The sequence below is a fragment of the Apaloderma vittatum genome, unplaced genomic scaffold, assembly GCF_000703405.1.
Source record: "Apaloderma vittatum isolate BGI_N311 unplaced genomic scaffold, ASM70340v1 scaffold9890, whole genome shotgun sequence".
Taxonomy (NCBI): Eukaryota; Metazoa; Chordata; class Aves; order Trogoniformes; family Trogonidae; genus Apaloderma; species Apaloderma vittatum.
Window position 1 is genome coordinate 26,187 of NW_009692880.1, and position 12,816 is coordinate 39,002.

Genomic DNA, 12,816 nt, shown 5'->3' on the forward strand with positions numbered 1-12,816 from the left:
AGTGGATAGATACTCTGCGAGTCAGGACTAGGAAGTAAATAGAAGTAGTTTCATGCTCTTCATTAGGACACAACTATTTCTTATCTTTTATTTTTTTACACCGCAGAGGCTTGACTGGGGACAGCAGGGAAGTGGCAGCGTCTTGGGAGGCTGGATATTGTCCTTCCTGCCATCCCTGTTGCCTAAACCAGCTCAACTGTTTGTTTTTTTTTTCCCCCCTATCGGATATTCCTGCTTGTAGGAGAGAAGGTGAGACTTTGCCTTGCTGTGGTGTTGAGCGGTTGAACCCGACGTGTTGGCAGGGTGGTGGAAGAGGTGAGGACTTGGTGCTGCCTCTTCTTGCAGGCTGGCAGATGGGTCGCGACTGCGCAGACATACTCAGGATCTTGCTGCAGATACACAGCGATGGAAATAAATTTCTGGTGCTGCTGTATAAAATTTCTATTCCCAGATGCAGCAGCAAGGCTTTAGAGCTTTTTGGTGCTTTTTTGCTGGTGTGATCTTTTTATATCCACTCAAGAGAAAAAAATAATTTAGGAAGAAAAATCCGTGAGTCCTTTTGTAGAGATGACTTGCATATTTCTTCTGTAGAATTTCCTTTTTCTGTATCTTTCTCCACACGTATAACTTCAGGGTAGTAAATTTTGTCACTTCTGTTTAACAGTTAATTCTACATGCTAATTTTTTTTTTTCACTAATTTGCTCTGACTTCAATATCTCTCGCTTCCTAGAAATAAGACTTGTAGAAATCTGCCACTTTTACGTACGAGACAACCAGGAGAACTCTCCTGGAAATCCGCAGTCCCTTGTTTAACTTTGTTCTTTCTTTTACGGAAGCGGTCAGTGAGCAGCTGTTGCTGGCCGGGCTGTGGAAGGTCTGAGGTTGTGGTGGCCAGAGATGGTTTTGCCACGTCGCTGTGTTCTGCCACTTAGATGTTTTGTCTGCAGAGATTGTTGGCGTCTGTGAGACTCCTCCTTATTCATTCACAAGATCTGAGATAGGGATGTGAGGAAGATGATCTGGAGATTGGAAAAATCCGGCTGGGTTCTGGAGGAGTGCAGTGTTCCCTGAGCTGTCCTCTCTGTGGAAAAGGATGTGAGGATTTTCCTTTTGTCACTTAAGGGCATAGCTTCTACTTTTATGTCTGAACCTCAAGGACTTGCCGCATGAAAGTGTCGTCTTGGCTTGGACTAACAAAATCCTGGACACAATTGGTGCCAAAGAAGCTGATTTCAGATCACTGTCTTCAGAACCTGCCTGCCCTGGAGCCTGTCCTTCCCTCTCTTGCCTCGCGCTGGTTATTTTGGTTCTGTTACAGAATCAGTGTGGTCTTGAACACAGATGATACTGCCCAGACTAGTCCAAGAAAAGAGTCAGCTTAAACTGTCTTTTGCTTTGTATTGGGCTTGAACATGAAGCTCCTAAATGGCGAGTAAGGATCCAAGCAGTGGCTCCGTGGTTGGAGAAAGGGCTTTGGAGCTGACAGAGCTAGGGACTAAGTAAGAATTTAACTGTTTTTGGATCAGATCCTCTTTAGAAGATAAAAAGGAAAAGAATTAAGGAGATGTTTGAGTCTGAGCTCTCTCTCTCTTTTTTTTTTTTTTCCCCCTCTTTAATTGCTAGCTTTACTTTTGAAGAGTTCGATCTGTGGTTGGGTATGGTTGGTGATCTCTTGTTGAGTAAGCAGTGCCAAATAAAAAGGAACTGTAATTTTTTTTTGCATATTCCAAGTATCGTGTGGTTTTGTAGACTCTATAATAGCCAACAGGGCTGCAGCTCTTCGTTAGCTGGTGATGCACCTGGTCTTGAGTGAGTTTTTGTTAGAAAGAGTGGAGTTAGCTAGTAGGTCGAGAGAGATCCTCCTGCCCCTCTGCTCTGCCCTGGTGAGGCCACATCTGGAATATTGTGTCCAGTTCTGGGCCCCTCAGCTCCAGAGAGACAGGGAACTGCTGGAGAGAGTCCAGCGCAGCCACAGGGATGATGGAGTGGAACATCTCCCTTGTGAGGAGAGGCTGAAGGAGCTGGGGCTCTGCAGCTGGAGAAGGGGAGGCTGAGGGGTGACCTCATAAATGTTTATAAATATGTCAAGGGGGAGTGTCAGGAGGATGGAGCCAGGCTCTGCTCAGGGATGTCCAATGACAGGATAAGGGGCAATGGGTACAAGCTGGAACATAGGAGGTTCCACAAAAATATTAGAGAAAAACTTTTTCACTGTGAGGGTGCCAGAGCCCTGGCCCAGGCTGCCCAGGGAGGTTGTGGAGTCTCCTTCTCTGGAGACATTCAAAACTTGCCTGGACGCGTTCCTGTGCGATCTACTGTAGGTGATCCTGCTCTGGCAGGGGGCTGGACTGGATGATCGTTTGAGGTCCCTTCCAACCCCTGACATTCTGTGATTCTGTTTGATTCTGTGAGTTTCCCATCCCCCCCCAAAATGCAACCCACCAGTTTGCAGAAGAGAAGAGCAGGGCAGTACAGTAAAACCAGACTGTTCATGCGTGTCCGACTCTTTGCTAAGCCTTACTATATATTTAAAAGAAAATTTCAGAGTTCTTTTGCGTGCCAGAGCTCTTGTCGCGTGGGAAGGATGGACCTCTCCGTGCGCAGCCTTGACGCTGGGCTGCTGGAGCTCTTGCTGCCCGTCTAGGATGCAGCAGCACATTGGTCCTGCGTACCGATGGAGTATTTCGCTTTTTCTGATATGATACAAAAATTATTTCGAACCTCGATGAAGCTTATGTTGTGCAGGGTGTGTTCTTATTCCCCAATAAAACCTTTACCGTGCTGTGGTCTTGGATTTACTTTTTTCCCCAGCTGCGTACTCAGGAACCCTCAGTGCTTGCACCGAGGTCACGCTCTTGCCAGACTCAAAATTTTGGTAACAGGCTTCTTTTTGGACTTTCCCTTTGTACAATCCTAAGCATTGAGTAGTCCCACACTTTGTCTCTATAGTAGAATTCAGTCACAGAAGCCTGGGCTCAGCTCAGGAACTCGAGGATAGTAGATGCACGCTGCAGATGAAACCGTCCTTTCCAGCTCTCGGCTCCACGGCTCTCCCGCCCCTCCGGTGTAAATGTAACATGTCTGGTGCTAACTCCTGTATTAACTTCTTGCTTCCTCCTGAGTTCCTCAGCGGTACAGTTGATTTCACTAATCCTAGCTACATCAGTAAGATGACCCCTTTGCTATGAAATTCTTTCTCTAGGGTTGGGGAGGGGGAGGGTTGTGTTTATTTGCAGGCCTGGTTGGACTCAATTATACCAGAATAGTAAAGTTGCTTTTGACTAGACTGTCTTTTCTGCTGTTTCAGGTATTAATGGAATGAAGGGTTGCCCGTCCTGTAGGTAATTGTTGCAGGGCTTTATATTTTAATTATTCTACTGGCTGTTACTTGTAACTTTCTTGTTAATGAAAGGGGGTTGAGTCCATTTTATCAGTGTTTCAGTGAAATTGCTTTCCCTTGTGGCATCCTTCATGTTTTCTCAGTCATACTTTCTCCTTTGCCTTACAGCTACATTGAGAAGTTTACGGATTTTCTCCGTCTCTTTGTGAGCGTCCACCTACGAAGAATCGAATCCTACTCCCAGTTCCCCGTGGTTGAATTTCTGGCACTGTTGTTCAAATACACTTTCCATCAGGTACAGCCCTGTGACATCGGTTTTTCCTCAGTCTGTTCTGTTGTCCCTACAGCAGGGCTGGCTTGTTTTCCCCACTGAAGTTGATACCTAAGGTTAGCCCAGGAAAAAAACCCAAACCAACGATTAACTTGTCTTACTGGTGCTCCCCCAGTACTGCTGGGGACTTGGAAAAGGCTTTAATGTGCTCTTGCGTTGGAGACAAAGGGCACATGCAGTTACCTTGCAAGAGCAACTTGTCTGATATTTTGGTTTGTTTTTATTTTGGAATGGACAATACTGTCTGGAAAAATCTCTCTACTTTTCTGGTTTTGTTTGGGGATGATTTTTTTCCAGATCCGCTGCTTTTACTGTATCTGAGGCTTTCCTTGTAACTTTTAGTTTTAATATTAAAAAAAAAAAACTACCCACCTTGTGGCTTTTGGTACATGTTACAATTTATAAAATGCCAGAAGCTGATGCAGCAAGCCATGGGGTAGGTTAATGCTGAGACCACCCTTGTGATTCCTGACTGCTCAGCACTCGTGCAAAAGCTCTTGCTTATCCTCTGGCAGCTACACATCTCTCCAGTGACCTCCTAGGAACTCTGTCAATAAAGCATGAAGTTCTTCCCGTGGATTGGAGTACACGTGAACTCGTATTTTCGTCGTAGCTCTCGATACTCACTGTGAATTTTGGTGTATTTCAGCCTACCCATGAAGGTTACTTTTCTTGCTTAGACATCTGGACACTCTTCTTGGACTACCTGACTAGCAAAATTAAAAGTCGTCTGGCAGACAAAGAAGCAGTACTCAACAGGTGAGCAGTCAGGAAGCTGTTGGGATGGGGCAGCCTAACCCTAGAAGGACTGTGAGAAATAAGCTGTTGCTTACTTCCGCTTCACTCGTCGTTGAGTCCTTTCTTGTTCTAAAATTGTAAATTATAACAACTGTAAACTGCAAGGTTTCACACTCATTCAAAAGAATTCAAACTGAGTTCGGGTAGAAAAACTGTTGCATACGTTATGGGTGAACTTAGCAGCCGGAGAAAGAAAGCTTTGCAGGCTAAAATAGAACTGGAATACGTTTTCGCAAAAATTAGAGCACACTTTAGTGCATATTAGAGGAGGAGACCGCAGAGGAAGTTGCCTAGTAAGTGATCACACAGCTGATACAGCCAGTTAATGAATTAGTAAACTTTTTGCATTTAATTAGGATTGAAAAATTCCTATTTCAGAGGAGGTGATTCTGAGAAATATCGAAGAGACCATGCGTGGAAGTTGAAAGTTCTGCTTGCTTACCGTGGCAGTTGCAAGAGGCGTTGGCAGCTCTTCCCTTGTAGATGCCATATCCTGAGATGGGTGGCTCTCTTTTGATAAAAGTCCCTTTACTGTCATTTTAGAAAAAATCTGGTGAATATACTAGTATCTCGTTCAAGTTTTGGAGGCTTAAAAGCGCTGTGGTCTGTGCTGTGTTATGTTTCACAAAGCGCGGAAGGAAGCTTCTTTCCCTTGAGCACGCTAAATACAAGTGGTTGGTTTTTTGAAAGGTGCCCTGGCATCGTAACCACAGAGAGCAAATGTGGAACTAGCTCACACCAGCCGGCTCCCTTCCTTTCAGCATGGGAACTGCGATTTTTTTAATTTCTCAAGTAGTAGTTGTTTGTCTCTGAACTTTGTTATAATCTACTGTTGATTTGCTGCTGTTGAACTCTGCCTCGGCGTTCTGCTCCTCTTCTTCGTCTGGCTAGTATCAAATACCTTGCTACGCAGAAAATTATAACAAACAATAGCTGTCCCTAGGAGATATATCTGAGTACAAAACAAATAAAAACCATCTAAGTGGTTGAAGCTTGTATTGTTTTGTCAGAACTACGTGTCCTTGGTGACAGCTTCGACAGCTCCAGCCTCCTGCACCCGTGTGAATGCCGCAGTTTGACAGCCCAGCAGCGGTTACACCACGGCATGAAGTTTCCTGTTCTGTGGTTTACAAGCTTTGCATTTGGTTCACGTCATGGCTTTGGCTGCTGGGTAAATTGCTGAATCCGGAGTTGTGCCATGCAGTTATGGAAAAGGTGGTGATTTAGCCACCTCGCTCAGAGCGCTTTCAGCCGCCTGGCTAGCGACACGGCCAGCTGGTCTCACCCTTGGATCGCATCACGCTCTGTTAGCGTGGGCTAATGCCTCGTTTTCACACCTAATCTCACCTAGAAAGAACGTGACTTTTTGCATCAGACCCCAGCTCTTTCGAGAAAGGAAGCTTTTAAAACAAACCAACAAAACCCCCTCAGAGTCCCCGAACTTTGATGCCGTGGCACCTGGAATGATTGCATGCTCGGTGCTAATTTTGCAATTTGGGATTAGTCTTCATAGCTCCAAGAGATGAAAAGAGACCTTGCAGTGGCATGCCTTGAGTTGTTACAGTGCAAGTGGAAAAAGTGCTGGCTTTGTTGCAGGGGACTAAGGCCTGAATTCTTTAGCCAACAGCGCAGGACCAGAGCAAATGGCAGAAGTGGAGGCCTCTGTTGGAGATGGGCAGCAGTAACTGCCCTGTTTCATCTGCTTCTGCCAAAAGCCGTGCACCAGACAAGCTGCTGAGGAGCAGCTTAAGCAACAAGAGGTTCTTGGTGCCTCCTGGTCACGTACATCTGCTGTTTTTCCTGGCAAGGCACTCCTGCCTCTCCTGTTTGGGGCTGCTTCTGTTACTAATGGTTCACCCCTTCAGAGGTAGAGGAATATCAGATATTACCAAGGCTCTTTCCTTGCAGGTAGCGTGTGACCCGAAACAACATGATACTCTTAATCCCAGGATCCTCTCAGTGTTTCCTCAGTGGCCCTGTAGAGTGGTGCTGCGGGCTCTTTACAGTTGGTCCCCTTTAAACTGTCGTCTCTTCTATGTGCCTTCTTGGCTGGAAGGGCTGGGGGCTGCAGAACTGTTTTATCAAGCTCTTGCTTTGCCCTCTCCGTAGGTACGAAGACGCCTTGGTTCTGTTGCTGACGGAGGTGTTGAATCGGATCCAGTTCAGGTATAACCAGGCACAGCTGGAGGAGCTGGATGACGAGACCCTGGATGATGATGTAAGGAGCAGAGTTGAACGAGGGCAGTCCTGGGTCCAGAGATTAACTCTCGTGCTGATAACGCCTGGCATGTCTTTCCCAGAGCTTGTGCTTTGGAATATGAGCTAGACAGCTGCTTCTTCACTCTGTTCTGGGTGGGGTCTGAGGTTTAAAACAGCGTGAAATGCTTTTAACAAAAACATATTTAATGTCGTGCTGAAAAGATACAATGTTTGTTTTTAACTCTGTTCTTATGGGGGGAAAAATATAGATACTGAAGTTCTGGTTGTGGAGGGATTTGGTTGCTTTGGAATTGAGGTGCTGCAGTATCTCTGAGACAAAAGCTTTAAGCTGTATCTATTGTTGGTGCTTTTGTTTTAAGCTTATTCCTCCTAACTCGGTATTGGTAAACATCATCTCAATGCTGTTAAATGTAAAAGGTGGCCAAAATGGATAAAGCCAGAGCACTGGGAGGGTGGGTTGTTCCGCATGAGGGGTGCCTGTCCTCCTAGCACTACCTGTGCTTTAGGAGGGAAATTTGTGCCTTATTGCTCCAGGGAGACGTATCCGCATGAGTTGGCAAAATTATTCTCCATCTGATGCTTAACAGCTTAGGAGAATCATAAGAGCGGTATCTCTTAAGTATTTGGGTGTCTGCAAAAGGCAAGCTCTGGAATGGAGCACACTAGTCCCAGGCATCAGTTAAAAGCTTCTCTGTCCTCCGAGAAGCTCTCCCTGTCCCTCGAGGTGCTGTGCTTATCTCTGTTTTTCTTCCCGCAGCAGCAGACTGAGTGGCAGCGGTACTTGCGCCAGAGCTTGGAAGTGGTCGCAAAAGTCATGGAGCTCTTGCCAACTCATGCCTTCTCCACGCTGGTGAGTAGTTCTCCAGGCTGAAAGTGCAACGTGAAATGAGCACCAACTGCTGGAGTTTGTTGCAAGCTGTTTGGTAGAGGCTGTGGTGCTGGAAAAAGAGAGACTTGGTTTGGAATGCAAAAGCTTGGCAAGGGAAGGCCAGAAATTGAGGGGGAAAAGTTTGTTTTCTTGGCTTGGTCAAATTTCTTGGTGTGTTTTAAAGAGGGTACTTCAGTGAGGATTTGAATTCTTCTTGCTCAACACAGCTCTTCAGAAATTCCCATCTTTCAAAGAGTGAAATATTTGGCAGCTTCCCTGCTGTCTGTCTTGGCCTTTTTGTTAGGAGGCAGCACTGTGAATTGAAGAGATGAGAGTGTCATTAGGGTTCTAAGGAGAGTGAAATCTTTGTTTAAATTAAAGGCTAGATACAGATGCTGAAAGGAGTGCTTCAGACGATTGGAAATTATATCTGATAAACACAGTTAAGTGCTTCTCTCCAGGTCATGCCACTGCTGTCACTAGAATCGGTGACGTAAAAGTTGCATGGGTTTGTAGCACTTAGCTATCTAGCTTCTTGCTTTCTTAATTGATATTTTTATTTAAGAAACATCCTGGCTGAGCTAAGCACTAGGAGCCTGTCACTAGAAACCCTGAAGCAGTAAACAAAATAGTCTTCGTATGAAAGTAGAAGTTCCTCTGCAGCCTGGTGGCACGGTGTGAGTCAGCAAGAGGCAAACAAATGGAGCAGTGTTACACTGAGCATATGGGTCATATGGTGAAGAGCATGTGGCTTCCTTAAAGTAACACGTTAACATGAGGAAGATTATCTGTTGGGGTTGTTTTTTTTTTCTGTAAAATCGTTCTCCTCTTGCAGTTACACAAAGACACTCAGCTGTTAATTAGGCACAGCATGTTAGACACAGGATAGCAAGTGTTTTCTTGAGCCCTGCGTTAATTTGGTTTTGTGTACCGGATAGTCTGGGGGATGCTCGAGCAGTTTCTCATGCTTCTCGCAGTAGTCTGTGAAGTGCAACAGGGAGGCTGTTGGTAGCAAATAATTAAAACAATGTACAGCAGCTGTCATTACTCTGTCCCACACTGGACAATGAAAGGCTGTAATTCCTTCTGCTGGTGGATGAAGTGAACTTTTATAAAACTATCCGCCTCAAATGCAGTGACTTTTGCCAATAGAATTAAGTTGAACTATACCAGACTGAAAGGGCTGGAAAATATTCTTTTTCTGGTGGGGTGACTGCAAGGAAAAGCTTGATGTGCAATTCTGTCCTGCACGCGTACCAATGCATTCAGGTACAGCACAAATAACCTCTTAATGCAGATCACTGAAGCACCGTGGCTGCCTGAAAGCTGGTTAGAAGGTTGGTTCCTAGTCTGCGGCCACAATACACCCCACCATGGTAGCATAACCTGCGGCTCAGCTGAAGTGGGTTCAGTCGGGGTTATCCACCCATCCACATGTTCACGCTGGTGGCACGCTCTGCCGTCGCTCACCCTTGTCGCACCGCTGTGTTCTCAGGCCTGTTGCTGGTGTTTGTGGGAAAAGTAGAGCTACTCCAGGGAAGTGCCTCAAGAGAGGTGATTCTTGTTTTCACGACACCTCTCAAATCCTAAGCAGGCTGTGATGAGCAGGATCAACCTGGAACCTAGCGACTTGCAACTTTTTTCCGTCTGTCTTTTTGTGAAGGCATTAGGGAGAGATAAGAAAGCCATCATTAGTAATTGAGTGTTAACTGTCTGGCAAGCCCCAAAAATCATGCTCTCATTTCTTGTCTCTTCTAGTTTCCAGTTCTGCAGGATAACTTGGAAGTGTACCTGGGACTTCAGCAGTTTGTGGTCACATCAGGGACAGGTAATAACCCCCCACCAGCTCTGCCTCCTCGCTCTTTGAATAGCTGGTGGCAAAAAACCTCTGGACCTGCTTTGCTGTTGTTTCTTCCGTATTCTGCGGAGGATCTGTACACATGTGGTGTCTAATGGCTCTGTAGTTAAACTGCAATAGCAGATGGAAACCTAATCATGTGATTTGATTTATTTTTTTTATTAATAGGGTTCTTCCCTTGTTCTAGTACTTGAAATGTGTTAAGAACAGGTACACAGATACTACAGTAACATGGCTAGATAACAGTCACCCTTTTTTCCTCCCACTAAAACTTATATCCAGAAAGGCTGCACTCCTGTTCGCTTTGGGCTCAAAGCTGGTGTGAGCTTGTCCACTGTGGGAGCATTTTTATTTAGGCTTGAATTAAAACTATTGTGAGTCAATGAGAAGATGAAGTATTTAGGATGCAGTAGTAGTTTTTGGAGACTTACCTAGCTGGTGTTTCAGGGGTCTTCATGTATGAAGTAGTTTACAAAGCAGTGCTCTCTGAGTCCAGGCAATGGTCTTCTCCACAGAGCTGGCGTCGATTTTTGACATCAATGGATACCCCAAAAAGGCTCCCTTTTATATAGGTGTTAGTACAAAATAGAAGAAAAGAGACGTGCAAAAGGCTGAAATAGTTGGTTACATCCATTTCAGCTTTCAAAGAGGAATAGGAGGTGTGACAGTGGGAAGAGTTGAACTTACTTGTACCCGCTTTGAGTGTCTCAGTCACTTGGACAGTGCTTCAACTTGAACCATGACCCGCTGCTGAGCTCATTTCAGAAGAATGCTTGTAATGTAATTAGAATAAACTTTGCATTTCCTGTAGCTCTGTAATTAGGTTTCCCATCCCAAGGAGCTGTATTTATTAGTCACAAGATTCTATGGTTTTCCTTGCGCAAAGTTTTTAAAGTGTGAGTTTTCAGCCCGTGGCTGCTAGCACAAGTGATTATTTCCGTATAGGTCTTTTGGCTTCACTTCTAATGAATGGTGATGTCATTTCAGGTCACAGGCTGAACATCACTGCCGAGAACGATTGCCGCCGTTTGCACTGCTCCCTGAGGGACCTGAGCTCCTTGCTGCAGGCTGTCGGCCGGCTAGCGGAGTATTTCATTGGGGACGTGTTTGCTGCCAGGTTCAATGATGCCCTTACAGTGGTGGAGAGGTAAGGGACTGGAGTCTGCTGTCCCTTCACTGGTACAGGGAGCAGTTGCCACCCCTGCAGTGTGTGTCTGTGTGTGTGTCTGTGTGTGTGTCTGTGTGTGTGTCTGTGTGTGTGTCTGTGTGTGTGTCTGTGTGTGTGAATGCTGAGGTTTCTTTGTCTCCCCTCATTTTGGTTAAATTGAGATACAAAGAACTCCACGGCCAGACCCTCAATTGTTACATTCATCAGTGCTAAGTTTCCCCGATGGCTCTCTCAATCCTTAACCAAAGAACTAATACGGGGCACTTGTTTTCCAGCACCTGTGTTTGTGATGCAATTTAATGAGTTGTAGAGTTTGATTACTTCAGAGTTGTATCTCTCAAAGCTACATCACCAGAATCTCTTTCCTGAAATGAAAAGACCTGTGAAAACTGAAAGGCAGATGTCATTCCATTCTTCCCGTCCAAGATGCTTAATTAGCACATGGCTGCAAATTGCAGCATTTCAGGGCTTTACACAGCTGACTTGATTATGTTTGTTCATTTTCCATGCAGGAATATCGTGCATATTCCATCTTATCACAGAGAAACAGGCTCTAAGCTATTTTCAGCTAAATGGTCTAAATCTTGTGTAAATACCAACACAGGCTTGTGAAGAGCTGTGCTCAGATAAGATGTTCGGGTGTTTTTTTCTGTGTGTGTATCCATCTTGCGGTCCCTTTGCGTTACCATACGTCTATTCACTTCCAGGTTGGTCAAAGTAACGCTGTATGGATCCCAGATTAAACTGTACAACATCGAAACTGCAGTCCCGTCTGTACTGAAACCGGACCTTATCGATGTGTGAGTACAAGATACGCACTGCAAAGGATTGCATCCAGATTTGGTGCCTCTCTGGGGTCAAGGAAGCGCAGGATTTCCTTGGTCTGGTGCTCTAACCGCTTACCTGGCACATGTCAAAAGCTCATCTCCCTCGTGGTTGCTGGCTAACCAGGAGGGCTCCTTCTTTTAGCTCTTAAAGGTCAAGGCTGATGCCAGCCTTGGGGCCACTGTTCCCTCGAATTGATGTACTCAGGTTATTTAAAGAAAAATGTATTTATGATGAGAAGTAAAAATGCCTGTTACATTGGCTCAAAAAGCAAACTGTTGTTCTGCCCTATAGGGATGGCTGTAAAAGCTTAGTTCTTCTATAGCATGATTAAATGATGCTGGAAGCATTACAAGAGTCATATTTTAAGACATGGATCCACTATCAGTATGTAGTTCCAGCTTATGAATGTTCTGCTACCAAGTCAGGTGTATGGCTCAGGTAAAAGGTGTTTTTTTCCTAGTCTGAGGTTTCAAGCCCTTGGCTTCCAAGACCGACATGCGCCCTCCAGCTACGAGAGCCGTTTCTGAAACAAACGTGTGCCTTCGATCCGGAAGCTGACGTTAAGTGGGAAATCTTGATGCTGCTAGGAATAGAACAGCCCTCTAAAGCAGCCTCGTAGAGACCTTCCATTCCTAAGGCTGTGCAGTACAAACCTGTTTCCTGCCAGCTGCCACTTGTGAGCAGTTTAAAGTTGTCCTTTCGAACACATTAAGTGCTGGTTCTCCTTTGCAATTGCGTGTGTAGCAGTACCTTGAAAACTCCCACTAGGCTTCATTGTATAGTTCCCTGGATTTCTTCTAAAAAATCCTGAGTTACTCGCATTAAGTTTTCTGCGGATGATGCCAAAAGTGTAATCGTAGAATCATTTGGGTTGGAAGATTGACTCCAACCATTAACCCAATGTGGCCAGGTCCACCGTAAAGTACGGTTATAGTCCACCAAATTTTAAAGAAAAAGCTGCTGCCTTTGTCTGAGAATACCAGCACTCTTTGCCAGGATGCTGTCAAAACTACCCAGCCTGCTCGGGGCTCATGTCTTTCTGCAGCAGCCGTGCTCATGTCCCTTTTTCCCTGTGTGTGAGTGTGTATATCTTTCTTTTGCTCTGCTTCTCCACAGCCACGCGCAGTCCCTGGCAGCCCTGCAAGCCTACGCACACTGGCTGGCGCAGTTCTACAGCGAAGTTCACCGTCAGAACCCAGAGCAGTTCATCTCTCTCGTCTCCACAGCTCTGGAGGCTATCACACCCCTCATCAGCGCAAAGGTACCTTCCTCAGGGGCTGAGTTTCCAACCCTCGGGTGACCGTGCTCTCGCGTTTGTGGTCCCCTGAGGACCACACTGTTGCTCCGGAGCTGCAGGGTGAGAGCTGGGTGTGTGTCTGCCAGAGCCACGGCAAATGCATCGTG

At 45.6% G+C, this 12,816-nt stretch overlaps 1 protein-coding gene across 1 annotated transcript in view; it reads left to right on the forward strand.

The window, feature by feature from the left end:
• The window catches only part of XPO6 (exportin 6), a 34,345-nt gene that overhangs the window by 11,995 nt on the left and 9,534 nt on the right, over window positions 1-12,816 (forward strand). Inside the window, 8 exon segments of the mRNA XM_009872285.1 lie at window positions 3,510-3,636; window positions 4,322-4,431; window positions 6,580-6,688; window positions 7,448-7,540; window positions 9,317-9,386; window positions 10,404-10,563; window positions 11,292-11,384; window positions 12,529-12,673. Coding sequence (XP_009870587.1) covers window positions 3,510-3,636; window positions 4,322-4,431; window positions 6,580-6,688; window positions 7,448-7,540; window positions 9,317-9,386; window positions 10,404-10,563; window positions 11,292-11,384; window positions 12,529-12,673 — 907 coding nt within the window.